The sequence below is a fragment of the Urocitellus parryii genome, chromosome 15 (genome assembly GCF_045843805.1).
Source record: "Urocitellus parryii isolate mUroPar1 chromosome 15, mUroPar1.hap1, whole genome shotgun sequence".
In the NCBI taxonomy this organism is placed as follows: Eukaryota; Metazoa; Chordata; class Mammalia; order Rodentia; family Sciuridae; genus Urocitellus; species Urocitellus parryii.
The window spans coordinates 10,065,795-10,085,169 of NC_135545.1; the positions used below are offsets into that span (position 1 = coordinate 10,065,795).

General features: G+C 53.3%; 1 protein-coding gene across 2 annotated transcripts in view; it reads right to left on the reverse strand.

The window, feature by feature from the left end:
• The window catches only part of Ppp1r37 (protein phosphatase 1 regulatory subunit 37), a 41,244-nt gene extending 22,401 nt beyond the window's left edge, over positions 1 to 18,843 (reverse strand). Inside the window, exon 1 of one of the 2 annotated variants that reach the window (XM_026403818.2) lies at positions 18,244 to 18,843. In XM_026403818.2, coding sequence (XP_026259603.2) covers positions 18,244 to 18,451 — 208 coding nt within the window. In that variant the 5' untranslated portion in view covers positions 18,452 to 18,843. Of the gene's footprint in view, positions 1 to 2,081; positions 2,213 to 18,243 lie in introns of those variants that run through there. The other variant, XM_077793167.1, reaches the window with a different exon arrangement.
• Between the last annotated feature and the right edge of the window lie 532 nt (positions 18,844 to 19,375).

Consider the following 19,375-nt stretch of genomic DNA (forward strand, 5'->3'; position numbering starts at 1 on the left):
CAGCAAGGCCACCTGGCTAGAGTGTCAGCACAGGCCGGTGCTCCGTGAACAACAGCCACTGTCCTGGCAGCCCAGGGCCTGGCGGATCGGCCAGAGGGACTGGAGGAGTGAAGATAAACAAAACCATTGGTGACAGCCAGATGTTCGCCAAGCAGCTGCCCCCAAACCAGCTGCCTCTGCCAGTCCCCCGCACCCCACCTCAGAAACGCTGGCCACACACCTTCTCACCTGCCCTGAAGACAAATATTTACTCAGGGCTGGGCACCGGAGGGTGCAGAGGTGCAGGCCTGAGGGTGTCCCAGCATCGGCAGAGGGAGGAGCAGTAGGAAAAATGGACACCCCGAGGGGGCGGGCGGGCTTGGGCAGAGGCAGAGCCATGCCAGGCACCCCCCCACACACTCAGACCGGCACCAGGGCCACTGACTGCTCCTCCTGGTCACCTGCAAAGAGGACACACGGCCCTGTCTCGGGGCCCAGCTGGGGCGAACCGAGCAGGCAGGTGGACAGCTGTACTGTGCCTCATGCGGGTCCTGCGGCCACCACGCAGGGCAGGGGCTGGGTTTGGTGACTGACTAGCCAGGTCTGGTGAGCTAGGTGGGCAGGACACCTCACCCTCTGGGGCTCAGGGTCCTCCCTCTGCACCCACCCTGTGGCACAGGGACCCGGCAGAACCAGCAGAAATGCAGGGGGCCCAGCGCCAAAGCCGGTGGCCAGGGTTTGCTGCTGACCTGTGGGTCCAGTGCCCCCTATGGCCCTTACTGCTCCTCAGGACTCCATGCAATGACTCTGGCGTTGCCGGCCTTTGGCAGGGGTCTGCACAACCACCTGTCTTCGGTTCTGCAGAAGAACACTCATGCGGCCACAGAGCTCCCCACAGGCCGTGGCCTCATACCTCTGCAAGGCAGTGCGGCTGGCCCCGCTCCCCCCAGCCTGCACACAGCTGGCAACAGCCCTTCTCTGAGCTGCCAAGGCAAAGGCATTGCCCACTCACTCTGCCAGTGCCCACACAGGCAAGGTACCAGAATCTACTTCTTCCTCCCAGTGCCACATCCTGAAGGGGGGCATCAACAGCAAACCCAACAGACACTTCAGTGAGCACCTGCTCTGTGCCACACAGGATGATGCTGGGGCCACAGTACCCAAGACTACCCCAGTCCCTGTCCACATGGGGCTCCCAGTCCAGCCAGGGTGACAGACCGTGCGCTCACTGTGCGGACAGGAGTAAATATTTGTCTTCAGGGCAGATGGGAAGGTATGTGGCCAGCAGCAGACCAGAGTAAGCAGAGGAGCCTGGGAGAGCGCTTTACCCATCCTGGGCTACAGGGAAGGCTGCCTGGAGGAGGGGCCATCTGACATCACCAGTAGCGGGAGGACAGAAACTGAGAATCTCACTCCTGTCCCTCCTGTGGCATAACTGCACCTAGCACATGGCAGTGCTCCTAAGTCCCTGCTGAAGGAAAGAAAAGCAGGAAGGAGACCCTTGGAGAATGATCAGGTGCTCACCAGGTAAAAAGAGGAAGAGCGCTCACTGGTGAATGTCTGCATTACCTCGTGAAGCTGAACCTAAGCACTCACTGCAACCAGCACTTCCTCTCAGCTCCAGACCCTGCAGAAATTCTTGCTCCCACTTGGGGAATGTGTCTTAGAAGTTCACAGCTACACAAGTTTGCAATATTGAAAAATTAGTCTGCCCAACTGTCCACCAGTAGCAGCGCAGCCGACCTCAAACTACAGAGCAAGCCTGGTACAGTGGACACGCCCAGAATCCCAGGGCTCTGAGACTGAGACAGGAGGATTCCACATTCAAGGCCAGCCTCAACAACTCAGTGAGGCCCTGTCTCAAAATAAAAAAATAAGAATGACAGGGGGATGTGGCTCAGGGATTAAGTGGCCCTGGGTTCAATCCTTGGTACTAATGGAAAGAAAAAAGAGCCTGGAGCCACCTCTCAGGGAAACTGGGAGACAGGAGGATGGCGAGAGGGACAGCGAGAGCCAGGAGTCCACTCCCAGCAGCCTGTTCAAAACACTCGAAAACAAGGCAAACCAAACACCACGCTTTTCATCACACACAGGTAACAGACCTCTAAAAAGAAATGGAAATGAAGTGTGACCATCACGACAGTCAGGACAGTGTTCTGAGCCCATGTGTGCCAGCTGCCCGCCGCGACGCACATGGTGAGCGGACGGCCTTCTCCTTCTCAAACTGGAAACAAGCCCGGGTGTCCGTGAGGCGATGCGTGTCAGCATCTATTCCACACACCGAGGAGAGGAGCGACATAAAAAGCAGAGGGAGGTGGCCACCGTCACTGCCAAGGGACTGGCACGTGCCAGGCTCAAGGCCAAGTACAGATGATACTTTTGGGGAACTGAAGGTCACCATCAAGGTCAAATGAGACACACAGCAAGGACTTGGCAGAGTTGGGGGAACCGAGATGCTCAAAAAAGGTTTGCTGAGTCACTGGAGCTAGAGCACCCTGGATCCAATCCCTAGGACTGCAAACCAAACCAAACCAGGTAGCAGGTCACCAACCCTCATGCAGTCTGCCTGGAGCTAAAGAATGTTAAGTCTCCCCCCCCCCTTTTTTTCTGGTACTGGGGGGGGGGGGTTGAACCAAACCTATGGCCCTGCAAGTGCTAGACAGGCATTCTACCACTGAGCAATGTCCACAGACCTTTTAAGTTTTATTTTGAGACAGGGTCATGCTAAATTGCTCAGTCTATCCTTGAACTTGAGATCCTCCCTCCTGTCTCAGCCTCTGGAGTCCCAGGCATTACACGCATGTGACGCCATGCAGACTTACTCATTTACTTTTTTGGGGGAAGGTGCGGGGGAAGGTACTGGGGATTGAACTCAGGGGCACTGAACCAGTGAGCCATATCCCCAGTCCTTTTTTATTTAGAGACAGGGTTTCACTGAATCCCTTAGCGCCTTGCTGTTGCTGAGGCTGGCTTTGAACTTGCCATCCTCCTGCCTCAGCCTCCGGAGTTGCTAGGATCACAGGTGTGTGCCACCATGCCCAGTTTCATTTACTCTTTACCAAAGAATAAATGGGCTGGAGAGACACAATGATGACCAGAACAGGTCTAGTCCCTTCCCTTGGGTACTAAAGGAAGGCAAACAGATCATAAAATATATCACCTATGGTAACTTGGAAATGATTGCTTTTAGATATCTATTGTTTTGAGAAAAGTAACAGGAGAATGATCAGAGCATTTGAAAAAAAATGTATATTTCGTACATATGTACGAAAATACATATAAGCAAGGTGCACTGGCGCATGCTTGCAATCCCAGCAACACAGGAGGCTAAGGCAAGAGGATCATTAGTTCAAAGACAGTCTCAATGAAAGCCTAAACAACTTAGTGAGACCTTGTCTCAAAATAAAAAATAAAAAAGATCTGGGGATATGACTTAGTGATTAGGCACCCCGGAGTTGTTCAATCTCTATTGCCAGGAAAAGAAAATACATATAAAGGTTATATAAGCTCTGGGTTATGATTTCCAACTTATTTTAATGCATCTGTATCAATTTCATTAAAATATTTGTAGAGGGGCTGTGGCTGTGGCTCAGTAGTAGAGCACTGGCCTAGCATGTGTGAGGCACTGGGTTTGCTCCTCAGCACCACATAAAAATAAATAAAGATATTATGCTCTTCTACACCTAAAAAAATACTTTAAAAATATCTACAGAACTGAAACTTGGGACTTAAGGTTAAGACACCAGGCACAGCAGCACAAGCCTGTAATACCAGTGACCCAGGGGACCAAGACAGGAGGAATCTCAAATTCAAGACCAGCTTCAGCCACTAAGTGAGATCTTGTCTCAGAATAAAAAGGATTAGAGATGCAGTGATAGACTGCTCTCGGCTCAATCTTCAGAACTGCCAAAAAAAAAAAGTTGGAGGAGGCCCTGAGAACGCAGCTTAGTGGCAGAGCATCTGCCTGGTCCATGCGAGGCCCTGGCTTCTATCCCCAGCAGGGGGAAAAAAAAAAGTAGGAAAAAAAAAAAATAAGGAATATTTAAGCCGGGACCTAAAAGATAAAAATTCCTTCATTTCTTCAAATATTCGCCTAGCCCATTCTGTGCCATCGGCACTATCCGCGGTGCCAAGACAAGGCGGTAAGCACGACTGTCAGCCCCACTCAAAGCTGGCGCAGGAGCAGACATGGGGGAACACAGGGTCCCCCAGGGCCTGTAAAGGTCATAGTTACTGGACACAGCACGTGGTAAACAGGACCCCCACATACAAGGGTGTGGCACCTGTGACTGCGGGAGGTTTGGCAGCCTGCGCTCCTGCTCAAACACAGGTGAGCCGGCACAGCTATGGTGAGCTGGGGGTGCTCAGGGCTAGGGCGAGGGCTAAGGCTTCCCGGCTCATGCCACCTTCTGCGAAGGAGTACACTCTTGTCAAGTGACTAAATGATTCCAACGAGCTGTTTCCCTGTCTACAAAGCTTGGGGCACTGCCAGCTTCATTGGGCCTGCGCTCAGCAAACAGTGCTGCAGGTATGTTTGCAGGGTACCCTCGGTCCCTGCCCAGACTAGGACACCACTGACGCGTACTGTACTCCGTCCGGCCTGCACTACGGGGCCTCCTCTGACCTCTGCCAGCCCTAACCTAGGGCTCCTCTATTGTAAGTTACTTGGGCTAAGATACTATAAAGACGCAGTGAAACAGTCCCTAATCTCCACTTTCCCAGCAAGACAAATGATAAATGAGGGAAACAGACCTGAACACCAAAATTCCACATATCTCAACCAAGAAAGAGCCCTTACAAAAGTCTCAAAATAAAAATGGGCACAGGGCTGGGAGTGGTGGGGCATACCAGTAATCCCAGTGGAGAGGGAGAAGGATCATAAGTTCAAAGCCAAACTCAGCAAGTTGGCAAGACTCTGTCTCAACATAAAAAATAAAAAGGGTTGGGATGTAGCTCAGTGATAAAAGCACCACCCCTGGGTGCAATCCCCAGTACTGCAAAGGAAAAAAGCGGGAGGAGGGGAGACTTAAGATATGAGAAAACAACTCCCTAAAGTACATAAGTTGCTAACAATACACAGTTAACTAGTACTCAAAGAAATGCTACCTAACACAAAACACCATCCTGATATCAAGAAGATCCAAGCCAGGTGTGGTGGTGCACACTTGTAATCCCAGCAGCTCAGGAGGCTGAGGCAAGAGGACCACAAGTTCAAAGCCAGCTTAAGCAAGGCCCTAAGAGACTCAATGAGATCCTGTCTCAATAAAAAATACGAAAGGGCTGGGAATGTGACTCAGTGGTTAAGTGCCCCTGGGGTCAATCTCATGTACAAAAAAAAAAAAAAAAAGATCCAAATACAAACAGTATTCATTTTGGTTTTTTTAAAATATTTATTTATTTTTTTTGTAGTTTTCGGCGGATACAACATCTTTGTTTGTATGTGGTGCTGAGGATCGAACCCAGGCCGCACGCTTGAGCTACATCCCCAGCCCCCCCCCCCCTTTTTTTTTTTTTGATGAGGAAAGAATATGTTTCTCTTGCTAATTTAGTGGGAGGAGATGGAAGGTTAAATCATGTAAATTTTTCGAACAATTTGCTAGTATTTTCAAATATACTGCAGGCAAATATTATTTGATACAAAATGTTATACTCAAACTGAATAGTATACCATACTCATCCTTCTTTTCTTTAATGCAGGTTTTCTGAGTGATTCCCTGAACAGCACTCAAGTTAGTATTAGTCAACATGTATAATACAAGAAAAATCTGTATTTTTTAAGTGCCATAAAATCAAAGTTTTGTTATTAGTTCCATAAACTCTTTGTAGTCACAGCATCCACCGAGGTCGAAGTTCATCATGGTAGCAGAGCTGAGCAAGACTGAGGACAGTGCATAGACTTCGTATTCATTCATTTATTAAAAATAAAAAAACCCAACTAATCACAAATGATAAACCTTAGAAATAAAAATAAAACCATTAAGTAGTTGCTATGTATTAAATTGATAAAGTATCAGCTCAACCATAAAGGTGCAAATTAGTACATTTATAATTGAATACAAAATAGTTAAAATAAATTGTAGTTGAAACAAATTAAAATAAACCTAAATAAATAAATAAAAACCCTCCAATGGTGACCATGACCACAGAACCTTTCAAGGCTTGCCATCCAGGGAAGGCAAACTGGATCTGGGGCTTCAAAAGCTCCTACCTGCCTTGAGCTGGTAAAATCACCTTCTAAGAATGTCTTCTGCGAAAGCTACTCATGATAAACCGAAAGATTTATGCATAAAGATAAACATCACTATGGTATTTATGTGGCTGAAAGCCAGAAAGGACCTGAATGCTCAGCAGTGTGGAAATAGCCAGGGCAGATTTTAAGAGCTCAGTGATTATTTTAATTTTAAATCACCCTCTTTAAAACATGAAAGGGCTGGGATGTGGCTCTGTGGTTAAGTGCCCCTGCGTTCAATCCCTGGTACCCCCCCAAAAAGAGAGAGAGAGAGAGAGAGAATGTGAAGTGAGGACACACAATATTCAACTCTATCTACAGAATCCTCTCAGTTTTATTTGTATACGCCAGGGGCTGTACACCTAGTCAGAGAAAAGACAGGAAGGACACGCAGCAGCGTGCCAAATTGAAAACATCCCTCCCTGGTGCTACAAACCACTGATTGAGTAAGTCGTGCATCTAGGATATATATAGAACTCTTGCAACTCAATAATAAAAAGATAGCACAATTTAAAAATAGGAAAGAGATGAAGACATTTCTCCAAAGATACTCAAGTGTCCAATAAGCACATGAAAAGAGGCTCAGCATCATTAGCCATCAGGGAAATGCAAATCAAAACCACAACTGACAGATGCCTACAATCAGGAGGCTGAGGCAAGAGGGCGGCAAGTTTTGGGCCAGCCAGGGCAACGTGGTGAGATCCTAGCTCAAAGTAAAAAGGACTGGGTGTGTAGCTCAGGGGAAGAACACCCCTGGGTGCCACCCTTCTTCCAATGCCATCCACAGTGAGATTCCATTCCACTGAGAATCACATTCAAAAGGCTTGGTGCATTGGCACATGCCTGTAATCCCAGCCAACAAGAGGCCAAGACCCTAAGCAACTTAGTAAGACCCTGTCACAAAAAATAAACAGGACTGGGGATGTGGCTCAGTGTTAAGCACTGAGGGTTCAATCCTCAGTACAAAAAAAAAAAAAAGAGAGAGTAACAAGTAACAAGGGTTGGTGTGGCTGTGAGAATGGGAACCCTCACAAACTGCCAGAGGCAATGTCAAGTGGGACAGTCACTTGTGGAAAGCAGTCTGGTAGTTCCTCAATTAAAAGTCACCCGTTTGCTCCCCAGTTCTACCCCTAGAGAGAAGAAAACGTCCACACAGAAACCATGCTCACTCATGTTCACAAAGCCTTCTTTCTAATAGCCCCCAAGTGAGACCGACCAAAGGTGCATCAGTGGGTGAACAGATTAGTCGGCTGTGGCCCATCCACACCACGGAGAATCACCTGGCAATAAAAAGGGATGATCACTGCCGTAACCTGGGGGGACTTTGGAAACATCCCACCAAGAGCAGGTGCTTGCAAAGGGGTGTATAGGAAATGTCCAGAACCCCCAGAAACAAGACACATGAGTAAACTGTGTTGGGGTATGAGGGGGTGGGGGACGGGGTGAGGTAAGTGGCACAGGGCTTCTTTTGAGGCTAATTTTGGGATTACAGGCTCGTGCCACTGTGCCAAGCCTTGAGTGTGATTCTAACCTGAGTCGTGACAGCGGGATTTTTTAACTCTATGAAACTCTGAAAAGCCAGTGCCTTGAAGCGGGCGAACTGTGTGCTGTGTGAATTTCATCTCAATCCATTTATTTTTTAAATCCCAGATGGCAAGATTAACAACTGGCTGTATTTTCTTCTTTAGACTTTGTTTTTATAAGGAGAATACCTTTCTTTCTTTTTTGGGTGGTACCCAGGGGCTCTTCACCCCAGAGCTAAATCCCCAGAACTTTTATTTTTTTATTTGAAACAGGGTGTTTCCACGTTGCGTGGGAATCCGTGAAGGTGCTAAATGAGGCAGGCCTGGACCCTCAGCCCTTGCAGGCAGTGGACTGCAGGTGACACCACAGCACCCAGGGGCACATTTTCCTCTCAGGGTCAGAAAAAAATGGACAGGCACTGCCAAGGGACCAGCCTCCCTTAGCAACAACCCCCTCCAGCTCCAGGGAGCCCACCCACCCTCCTCCCCAGCTCCAGGGGGGCGCCCAGTCTCTGAGCGACAGGGTGTGGCCAGAGCTGGAAGCCCAGCTTCCCTGAGCCCACACCTTTCTGCTGGTTGCACCTCACCGGGTGAGGGGGGCCAGGGGTGTGGCTGAACGACAGGTCATCTCTTCCCTTTCTCTCCCCCAGTACAGCCCCGCAGCGCCGGGTGGCTGAGAAGCACAGGCCATCCTCGGGGAAGCAGCCCGGGGCCTCATGTGTGACCGGGGTAAGCCCTTCCCCGAGAGGAGGAAATGGCCTGTGCCGCCTCAATCCTCCTGGCTGGGGGCGAGGGGCAGTGGGCACAGGTGCTGGACCCCACAGATGCTGGTGGCCTGCAAAGTTAGGTGATGCCTGTGGTACCCTGGCCTGGCCCACACAGGCTCAGGCTTCAGAGTTGGGCTCCAAGAGGGCACAGTCTGTGGGCTCTGTCCACCCTTACCCACCTCCATCTTAAGGGAACAACGGTTGCTAAGCACTGTGCTGTGTTTTGAGCTATGCTGGGGACACAGCAGGGACCAATGGAGCTCCACCCCTGCCCTTCAGACAGGGATGGCCCATAGAGGGCAGGATTCCAGAGGAGCTCAGCATGCAGATCCCATGGGCTGACCCCAGGCCTGGCAGGAAAGGTGGCTCCCAAGGAATGTGGCATTGTGTGGTCACTGGGGGCAGAACTGGGCCAGGAAGTCAGGGTCCCAAAAGAGGGGGTTACAGAACAGGGAACAAGGGGGAGGAAAAAGAGAGTCGCCGAGGCTTGGGCTGGTCAGCTGGTTGCCCTGACCCTTGTGATAGGCCTTATCATTGGAAGAGAAGGGGAATCTGGTCACCTGCCACAGCATTGGAAAGTCAGAACTATTACTGAAACCTAGGGTCCTGCACCATGATGGGGAGGAGCCTCGGGACCTGCTTACTGCCCCCAGCGGTGAGACAGTACAGAGGGATGTGGGACAGGACTCCGTGAAAGGACCTGGCAGTGTCCTGGCTTATGGGCCACTTCTTAGCAGACCACCTCTGCCCCGGGGGCCTCAGGTTCCAGGAGTTTAGGGTGCCATCTCTTGGGAGGTTCTGGTCCAGCGGAGGGAGCTGGACTCAAGGAATAATAACGGTGTGAGGCAATGGCATGGGAACCCTCGAGTGCAGGACGGAACTCCCTGGGGGTGAAGGGAAGGACTGACTTGGAAGGACTGAGCAGGAGTGAGTCAGGCAGCCAGGGGTCTGGCGAGGGGTGGCTGCAAGCCGAGTGGAGCAGGCCGCTGGGCATCGCCGAGGGACAGGTCTCCTACGCCAGGCTGGCTGTGGGCTTCGTCCTGTGGCCCCAGAGGAGCCTGGGAGACTTGCTGCAGAGTCAGAGCCTTCCTTCTGGGGATCCTGCTCTTCCTTGTGATGTGCTGTGCCAGGCCCAAGGGGGCAGCTGCCCGCAACAGGAGCCCTGAGCACTCGGCCGGCAGCATAGGCACTGACCGAGAGGAAGGGGCAGGCACCAGAGGCACACCCACCTGCCCCTGGTGGCCCCACACACACCAGAAAGGACAGCCCAGCTGGATCGTGCCTGGCTGGCAGGGCTGCGCCCCAGGCTTCTGTGGAAGAGAGGGAGTTGGAAGGCCCGTGGGGGAGCTGCACTGCCAAGCCCCCACGCCACCCGGAGGTGATGGCTCTGCGCAGCTGCCACAAAGGGGAAGGGGAAGCACTGAGTGCCTACTGTGTACCTCCATGACTAACCCATCGCCTGAGAGGCTGTGGGGAGCCAGTCGGGGACTGCAAGGCCCTGGGGACAGAGAGCAGGGCTGAGGCAACCCTGCCCTCCAGGAGCCGCCTTTCCAAGGCCAGGAACACCAGTGCCTACCCGGGGCCTTCGGGAACCAAGCTTCTGAACCCCCATCCTGCAACTGGGACCTCCACCCACACTAAACTGAAACGGACCCCAGCTTCCCATGGAGAAGACGGTCCTAACTCCACTCTGGCAGCCTCTGCCACTTCTGAAGGTGTCCGGGGCAGACCCAGCAGGAGCAGGCTGGTGAGCTCCCCTGCCTTGCCGGTCCCCAGGCTGGCTCTCTGCTCCTCCCGGAGCAAAACAGCTCAGGGACAGAGCTGTCTGCCAAGAGGCTCCAGGGAGGTGGGGGCATCTGCCCAAGGTCACACAGCCTGGGTATGGAGAAACTGAAGTCACCTCCAACAGACTGCTCCCAACCACTAGTCACCTGGTTTTGTTTGTCTGTCCCTCAAGGAAAGACAGGAGAAACTGTCACTTCACTTTTTGAAAGGAAGGAGTCAGGACAGGCTGACAGGAGGTGATATGTCCTTACTGCATGCCTACACAGCTAGTTTGAACCAGTACATACTAATTTAATCCTTAAACCCTGTTCAAAGGGGGATATTGAGGCAAAGAAGCTAGGTGACAGCCCAAGGTCACGGCTGGGATGACCCCTGCCAGTGCCCCTGCACTGCCTCTCCCACCATGGAATCCCACTCTCCCACTGGAAACCTTGGGCCAGCCCTGTTTTGGAATTTGGAATTTTCTGGATTTTGTGAGTACTAGGATACCTATATCATACTAGGCCCTTAGAGGGATCTGGGTGACCTAAAGGGACTGTGGAGGTGAAGTCACTTGAAGAATTAACAGGGGAGGGCAGAAGCACCCAAGTTCACAGGCTGCACACTTCCCACACCCACTCCCCAAACAGGGGCAGCATGTCCTAGGCAGGCCAGGGACACCCAACAGGGAAAAGGAAGGAGGACTCAGAGATCCAAGATGGGGGACACTATCGCGAGGTGCTATCAATAACAGCGGCAACGACAAGCCCCGGAGGAGAAGGAGGTGCAAGTAACCTTGATGAAGGTATCAGTGTGGCCCAGTGTCAGCCATTAGCTAAGGGCAGGGCAGGCCAAGGAAGCCAGCACCTACAGGTTCCAGTCCGGCTGCCCACCTCCCCGACACCCTCTCTCTAGGGTTGTGATAAAGTACCATCTCAGCCTCCTAAACCCTCAGAGCTGCCCCTACCCAGCGGCTCTCCAGCCTTCTCCGCGTCTCCTGAGGCTCCCCTGCCTCCACTCCCGTGAGGTGGGCTTGCTTTCTGTCCCCTGGACGTGCCACTCACACTGTCTGCCTGACACCTGCACAGACTTCCAGCTGCTGAGCTGGCTGACTAGTCATTTCTTTAACCGATGTCACTTCCCAAGCTTTGCCATGCCGTGGGATCACTGTTACCACAGGCCCAACCCTTGGTTTGATGAGATTTACTGTGTGGCTCCCTCAGGCCACTGTGACCTCCACAGAGGCAGGGACTGGGCATGTGTTCTACCCTGACCCCTAACACCTGGCATGGCCAGACTGAATGAATGACTGGTCTCAGGGTCACCAGGTCACTCATGCAGCAAGGATACATACCAGACACCGTGTAGCCTGTCCCGAGGGCCAACGTCAGAACAAGCAGCCAGGACGGAGGAGCAACGCGGCCCTCCCAGGACTCTGAAATTGCCCCGGAACCAGTGATCCCTCCTGAGGGCCTGTGAGGTCAAGCTCTTCACTGCTTCTTCTTCTTCTTCTTTTTTTTCTTTTAATATACTTTTAAAATTGTAGACGGACACAATATCTTTTTATTTTTATTTGTTTATTTTTATGTGGTGTTGGGGACCGAACCTAGGGCCTCACGCATGCGAGGTGAGCGCTCTACCGCTGGGCCCCAGCCTCAGCCCCACTTTACTGCTTCTCATCCCTGCTCCAACTTAGTGTGACCAGAATTGTCATCTCCACTTTACAAAGGACTGGGCGAGAGATGAAGAAACAACACAACATGCTAAATTGAATGCATGGTGCCTGAGCTCCATGTGGTCACAGGTACAGGCTCCAGGGCCAGATGATTGGGTCTGAACCCCAACTCAATCACTTACTGCCAGCTCTGTGACTTCAGATAAATTACTTCACTTTTCTGTGGCGTATCTATAAATTGGGGTGAACAGCACCTACCTCCCAGGATGGCTGTAGGATTTTAGTGAAATAATATGTCAAAGGCACTTAGATCAGTGCCTGGCCCATGGAAGGCAAAAACTGGTGACCACTTCGGTCACCCTGAGACAGGGATTCCAACTCCAGCTCTGCTGCAGCAGGCTGCCTCCCCAGCTGGACTCCTGTGCTTCTTTAAATCTTGACATTTCAGTGCTCACCTGTTGACCTGCTCCAAAATGAATCTGAGGTCAATCCCAGCCACCCCTGCGGCTGGAAGACAGTCAAGATGCAGTGTGCGGAATGGATAAGCTGAATCTAGGGCCCAGAGCACAAGGACAGCGCAGCCAGCTGTCAGAACAGCCTGGAGCCTTTGGAAAAAAAAGTAGATCCCAGCCTGCTCCCCCATGCTCCAGTTCAGCTGCCCAGCCCAGGGACTATGGCGCCACTGTGCTTAATCCCCTCAGCCAGGGGAGGCGGAGAGGGAGCGCATCCCGTGCTCCCACAGACAAAAATGCATGTGCCTCTGCTCCCTCTCGTGATGGCTATCTGCAGAGGGCCAGCTTTGCATGCTCTTTCTGGGGTCTCGGGATAAATGCCAAAGCCTGTCTGTAGACCTCTGAAGAACAGCCCTTGTCCTGGCACAAACTGGATTAGCTACCTTCAAAATTTTCCCCAAATACCACCACGTGGCATTTGATCTGAGGAAAAACAACTTGATTTTTCTGACACTCATCCTGGAAACCAATCTGGGGTCACCAAGGTGACCCACACAAGGTGTCTGCCCTTGAAGTGGGGATTCCATGCAAACTCAAATCAAGAGCCAGCAGTGGAAGAATAGGCAGGTGCCTGGGCATGCGGGCACCAAGATCGGCGAGGTCTGAAGTGCCAGGGGGCCAGTGCCAATCCAACTGCCCAGCAAACGTGCTTCCCAACAGGGCAGAGGGGGTGAGGCCACACTGCAGGGGACAAGAAGGCTCAGGGAGCAGCAGAAACTTGCCCAAAGCCATCAGCAGGCTCCGAGTCCAGGCTGGAACTGTAGGCCGTGATGTCGTCTCAGGCTGGGTACTAACACCTGCCCATTTACTTTGAACTCAGAAGAGGCTGGGCAACTGGCCCTTGGTCACCCAGTTTGTAACAGGTGGCATACTATCTAGGTGGGCCTGAGGGAAAGAGGGATGCTGGCAGGGTGACAGTGTCGGGGAGAGATGAGGCCAAGTGCACCAAGGAGGAAGCAGATCCCAGCGGCAGCCATGGTGGGGTTGGAGGAAGAAGGCGGCCTCTGCTGGTCCCGCAAGGCCCAGGCCCTGCTCCTCGCCTCAGCCCACCACTCTGGGGGCCCCTGCACCAGCTGCTCCTCACAGACAGAAGAATCAAGGCCCAGAAAGAACTGCCACTCAGAGTCACGCTGCTCAGAGTCTACTTCCCACTCCTACAGCAGGAGGCAGTGATGGGTCCAGATGGCACTGAAGCCACCCCCTCGGCCCCACTCCCCAGCTATGCCCCCCCTCGCACCAGCCAGCCTGGGCTTTTAACCTAGGTCCTTTCCTCCGCAGACAGACACATTTCTACCTGTCAAACCAGTTTCAAGGACTAAATGTTCTGCACAGGTTTCAACGAGAACAACGTGGCCTTTCCACTCCCTTGGATATACTTTTAAGGACACTGCCCTCACCACCCTCTCCATACCCTAAAACTCAGAGGACTTGAGACGGTGGCATGTTTGGGCCTCCTTCCCGTTCAGACACCACTATTGCACACCAGATGCTCCTGGTGGGCAACCCTGCCATGCACGCCCGGACTGCCGGCCAGGGAAGCAGGACTGAGTCGTTGGCAGGGCTGGGGTGGGGGCAAGATGCCGGGACTGTGCTGGTGTCACATGCTCCGCTCACGCTCCCCTCACACGCCTGTCTTGCAAGCCCCACGCTGCGCTCAGCTGCAACCAGGGACACCAGCCAAGCCTCGGGTCACTCCTGCAGTTAGGTCTGGAAAGGTTCCTGGCACAAGGTCAGCTTTGGTCCTCAGAAAAACTGGGACCACAGGGCCTGCCCCTTGTGGTGGGTGCAGCTGGTTGTCCCCTCCCTGACAGCCACGTGCCCAGCCAGCAGTGCAGAAGCTGCCTCTTCCACTCCCGATCTCTACCCACCTCCTCACCAAGCTTCCCCACCCAGCTACACACACCTGTCCTGGCTCGCAGCCCCGTGCGGTTGGGGCCGTCCCAGCCTCTCAGACGTCTGAGTGGTCTGCAGGACACAGATCACTGGCCCCGTTTTACAGGTGAGGAAACACAATGCCCAGCAAGAGGTCAGAGAGCACATGCTGCCAGGCCCACCTGGAACTCCACCGCCCGTGGTACAATCTGCCCGGTGGCTCGGCCCGGCGCCTGCTCTCCTTTCCCTGTGTCAGTGGGGCATCAGACAGCCACTGATGGAAAATACAGGCAGGTCCTCAGCAGGGGGAACCCTAGGACAGAGCCTGGGAGAGCCCTCTGAGGCTCTGGGTTGGGCCTCCATAGGCTGGAGGCTCTCCCTCATGGCAAGATCCTGGGTCATCTCACTTTCAGAAAGCCCCCAACCCAGACCCCTGCAAGAAGGAGAGTTCTCACCCTCAGAGAGACACCCAGAGGTTCCCACCCAGTTCCTGGCCCTCTGCTACCACAGCTGGAGGTTTCTCCCCACCCTGGGACCCCCTGTACCCCCCAGCCTAGACAACTGCTCCAAGTCCAGGGAGAAGCAGAACAGTCTCTGGATGGCCTAGTCTCCCTCAGTTCAGACCTGCCAGCTCCACTGTCACTCTCTGGCCTTGGGTGGAGTCATGCCACCCAGCAGGTCCCACATGGGCTCCTCCATCACTCTTCCCTTCAGACCCACAGCTCAAATGACACCCCTGCCACACAGAGTGTAGATACCAAATCCAAGGAACCTCCCACTCCTGTTCCCAGACGGATCCCTCCTCCCTGCAGCCCCCACCCCCACCAGAGTCCCCTGGCCTCTCAGCTGGGCCCTGGACCAACTCTCTGTGCCACAATTCCTCTACCCCCGGGGAGCACCCCACATCCCACAGCCCCAAGCCAGTCAACACCCCACTGTCCTCCCAGGCAGAGGTTATCACCTGCTCCTTGGTGTTGACAGGTCTTCTGACTTTTGTGTCCTGCAAATCCCACTGTCCAAACTCACCAGCTTCCCAAGATCCCTCTCCTGCCAGTGTCCAAGTTCACACAACTCCTTCACTGCCAGGCCAGCTCCTGCAGCCCTCTCTCCAGCCAGCTTGGGCCCATCCTTCCACCCCATCATGTCATCGCTTCTCCACCATCCACCCACCCAACTAGAAAGGGTGAGACCCTTTCTAAAACTCTGGGAATGATACTCCCTCGTCTGCAGGGCGTCACCACCTCCGCCTTACCCAGAGCAGGCCAATCAGCACTCCCATCCAGCCCTCCCAGCCAGGCTCCAACTGACCACCTTCAGATTCCCATTCATCCCTTCCCACAAAGTTCTGCCTTTCCCAAACTGCTCACAATGCCAGGCATGGGGGGGGGGGGGGTAACACTTTAATCCCAGCAACTCAGGCAGCTGAGGCAGGAGTTTCACAAGTTCAGGTCAGTCACACCAATTCTCTTAAAAGATGAAGCTGGGCATGGTGGCACATGCTTGTGATCCCAGCAGCTAGGCAGGCTGAGGTAAGGCGATGGTGAGTTCAAAGCCAGCCTCAGCAACTTAGTGAGTCCCTAGGGAACTCAGTGAGACCCTGTCTCTAAATATTTAAACAAAGGCTGGGGACATGGCTCAGTGGTTGAGTGCCCCTGGGTTCAATCCCTAGTACCAAAAAGTTAAAAAAAAAAGAAAAGAAAAGAATAAAGAACTGGGATGTAGCTCAGTGGTAATGCATCTCTGGGTTCAATTCCCAGCACCAAAAATCAAAATGAAACAACTAAAAAAACAAAACAAAACAAAACCACCCTGCCCTTGAGAAAACAAACACCAAACACCAAGCTGCCTGGATAACAGCTGCTACTTATGTGACAGGAATTCACAAGGACTGTCTAGTTGATCTTCACAGCTAGCACCTCCATTTGCAAAGAAAGAAAAAGGAGGCTCAGAGAGGAAAAGCTGCTTCCTCAAAGCTGAACCTTTCCTGAGAACCTACAGACCAGAGGCATAATCCCACCCGTGTCCAACTCCCAGGAGCCCTCACCGACCCTCCATCGCACAAATCTGCCGCCATCTCTACACATGTCCTGGAAGTTTCTGAAGCCTCATCTAGGCCCCTCCCTAGCCAACTCCACTCTATTGGCACCTATGCAGGCAGAAGTTGCATTAATAACAACTAGCCTAGCATGTATGAGGCTCTGGGTTTGACACCCCCCCCCCAACACTGCCCCCATGCCACAAGGAACAAATCAGTAACACCAAAAAACAAGACAACCACCACAATAACTGCAATTTCAGGAAGACTTAGCCTGAACACTCATTTTGCATATGTGATCTCATCTTGTCTTCTCCCAAACCCTGCGCCATAGGTGTTGCTGCCCACGTTCCAAATGGAAAAAGTGAGGCTCACGAGAGACGGGTAATCACCCCGAAGTCATGAAACTGGCACACAGAAAGGTCAGGATTTGCCCCACAGCCTCTGCTTTAACCATCCTGCTCTCCTCTCCAGGCCGTTCCCTTCCCACTCTGAACTCCCTGGACTGGCTATCATGCAACAGCCAGGGCTCATTCTCACTCCTCCTTCCCCCAGTCCCAGGCTCCCAAGCCCTCCAACCCCATACTGCTCCACTAGCCCTGGTGTCTGGAGCCCAAAATTTGGCTGGGTCTCAACACCAAGAGTCTTAAATTAACCATCATCTCTGACAATAACTAGACAAACTGGCATTTATGGCAGGCTCCCTGTGTGTTCAGTTTCCAGTGACCAAGTGTCCCACCCCTACATCAAAGCCACCAATTCCTCCAATGCCCACAGACTGACCACAGTGCCTCTCCTTTCCTAAGGCCAGCAGACCAATGTCTACAGAAGCAAGGTCCCTCTCTTCACAGGCCACACCCCAGTAAAACTGACTTCTCCAGTGAAGAAGCAGGCTGAAAGGGGCTGCCCAAGTCCCCATCCCTATGGGTCCAATGTATGCGTCCAGCTGCCCTTTCAGCCCAACCTTCTCCTAGTATCCAGGGACCTGGCCCTCTCCTAACCCCCACAGGCCACCAGACTTCAATGCTCTGGAATCCTACTCACGAGTGATTCCAACTCCTAACTTCATAACATCCCCAACTCCTTCCCAAAAGGAAAACCAGATCCTTCTAGACCAGGCCCCAGCTTCCTCTGTTCCTGAACGACAAACAATCCTCTGCTTCCCTTTTTGGGGGAGGAGAAGGTGACATGCAGTGGCTTTTCTTCTAAATTCCTCACACTGCCTCTGACTATTCATCCCACCAGGAAATTTACCTCCACCTCTGCTCTTTGCCCGGGATTCCGCGCCCCCATCCCCGCCCCCCAGTGCCTGGAACTTGTTGGGCAAGTGCCCTGGAGTTCACCCTATTCACTTTCCCCAACTGAAGGATTTACCAGCTCCTCTGCAGCCAAAATCCAGTTTATTCCTTTCTCCTTTCAACCAGGAAAGTGATCAGCATGAGGACCCCTTGTCTCGAGGCTTATGGACCAACGACTTAATCTCTCGCCGTCCCCAGGGGCCTATCAAATTCCTCCAACTGCCCTTTCCAGGCCGATGCCGACCCACTCTGCCTCCCCCGAATGCCCTATCCTTCTCTGGGGGGAATTATGAGCTCAACGGTTACCACCCTCCCAATCTCCTAAATCAACAAACCAAACTTTCTTTAATTTCTTCGTGGTCAATCCTAAAACATTCACCCTCGGCGTCCCGAGGTGGGAGGGGGCAGAAACCCAATTCTTGCCACTTTCCAACCCGACAGCCAGCCCCTAACAGCCTTCATCTCGAAATCTAGTACGGTCTCTTCAAGTCAACCTTAGGTACAATTTACCGAGCGCCGCCTCCGTGCCCGGCCTTCTCCCGCCTGCCGGTCCCCATCCAGCCCGCCCCCGCGCCCTCGCCGTGGCTACCGTGTCTCCAGGGGTCTTTAGGCTCCACCGCTCCGGACACGATATCCTCGTCCGATGGGAACGTAACGCGCTTGGCCGCAGTCTTGAGGCGCCCATCGGCCGGGGGTGATGCGGGACTCGGAGACCCGGCCTCGGCGGGGGGCGCCTCGGCGTCGGCGTCGGTGTCCGCGCCGGGCCCGGGCTGCTCCTCCTGCGGCGGGATCTCCATTGCCGCCGCCTCCTCACGGGGGCCCCGGGGACATGCCCCGGGCCCCGGGCTCGTCTCTCCGGGTCCGCCCGCCGTCCCGGGGCATGGGCTCAGCAGCTGCTTCAGGCGCCTCCTCCGCCCGCTCTCCTTGTCGTCGTAGTCGTCGTCGCCGCCGGGAGCCCAAGCGCGCCTCCGCCGAGCCCCGAGTGCTTCTGCTATTCGCAGTCGCACTTTCGCTAAAGGCCGAGGACCCCCGCCGAGCACTCGGAAAGTCAGAAAATCTATTTAGGCCATTTGCAGGAAGAATTGTTTTTGCGGGCAATGTGAAAAAGGGAACAAAGGGCAGAAAAAGCCACCGGGAAAAGAAACGTGAGCAGCGAATCTGCAGAGCCGGAACTGCAGAATACGGGGGGCGGGGCGAGGTGGACGCCGTCTCCAAGAGCAGCGCGCACGCGCGAAACTGAGCCACCCCGCCCCCCGCCCCGCCTCGGTACAGGTAACTGCGTCCAGGTTCCCGTACATTCGCCACGATCCCAGATTATGTGGAAAGGAGGGGAACTGATAGTTATCAAAACAACTGTTTGGCAGGACTCCGCCAACTGATGAGGGAATAAAGGGATGAGAGGCAGTGGGAGCTGCGCTGAGTATGCGTACGTACAGGCGACGGGCGCTGACAGAAGGGATCCTCTGGAAACCAAGATGCTCTCTTGCTAGTCTCTAGCTTTCCATTTGCAGATTGCAGTTTCATCAAAAGCTGTGTCTTGGCAGCGTTACATAAAATGTAAGTTACGATATTAAGATAAATATGATTCCGTGAGAAGTATTCACAGACCTGACCTAAAACCGGGAGAATAAAATTCCAAAGGCGAGAGATGAATCTGCCGACCCAAACACCTGGAGAGGAAGGTGGATGCCCCGCCCGGCAGAACCTGCGCGAGCTCAAGC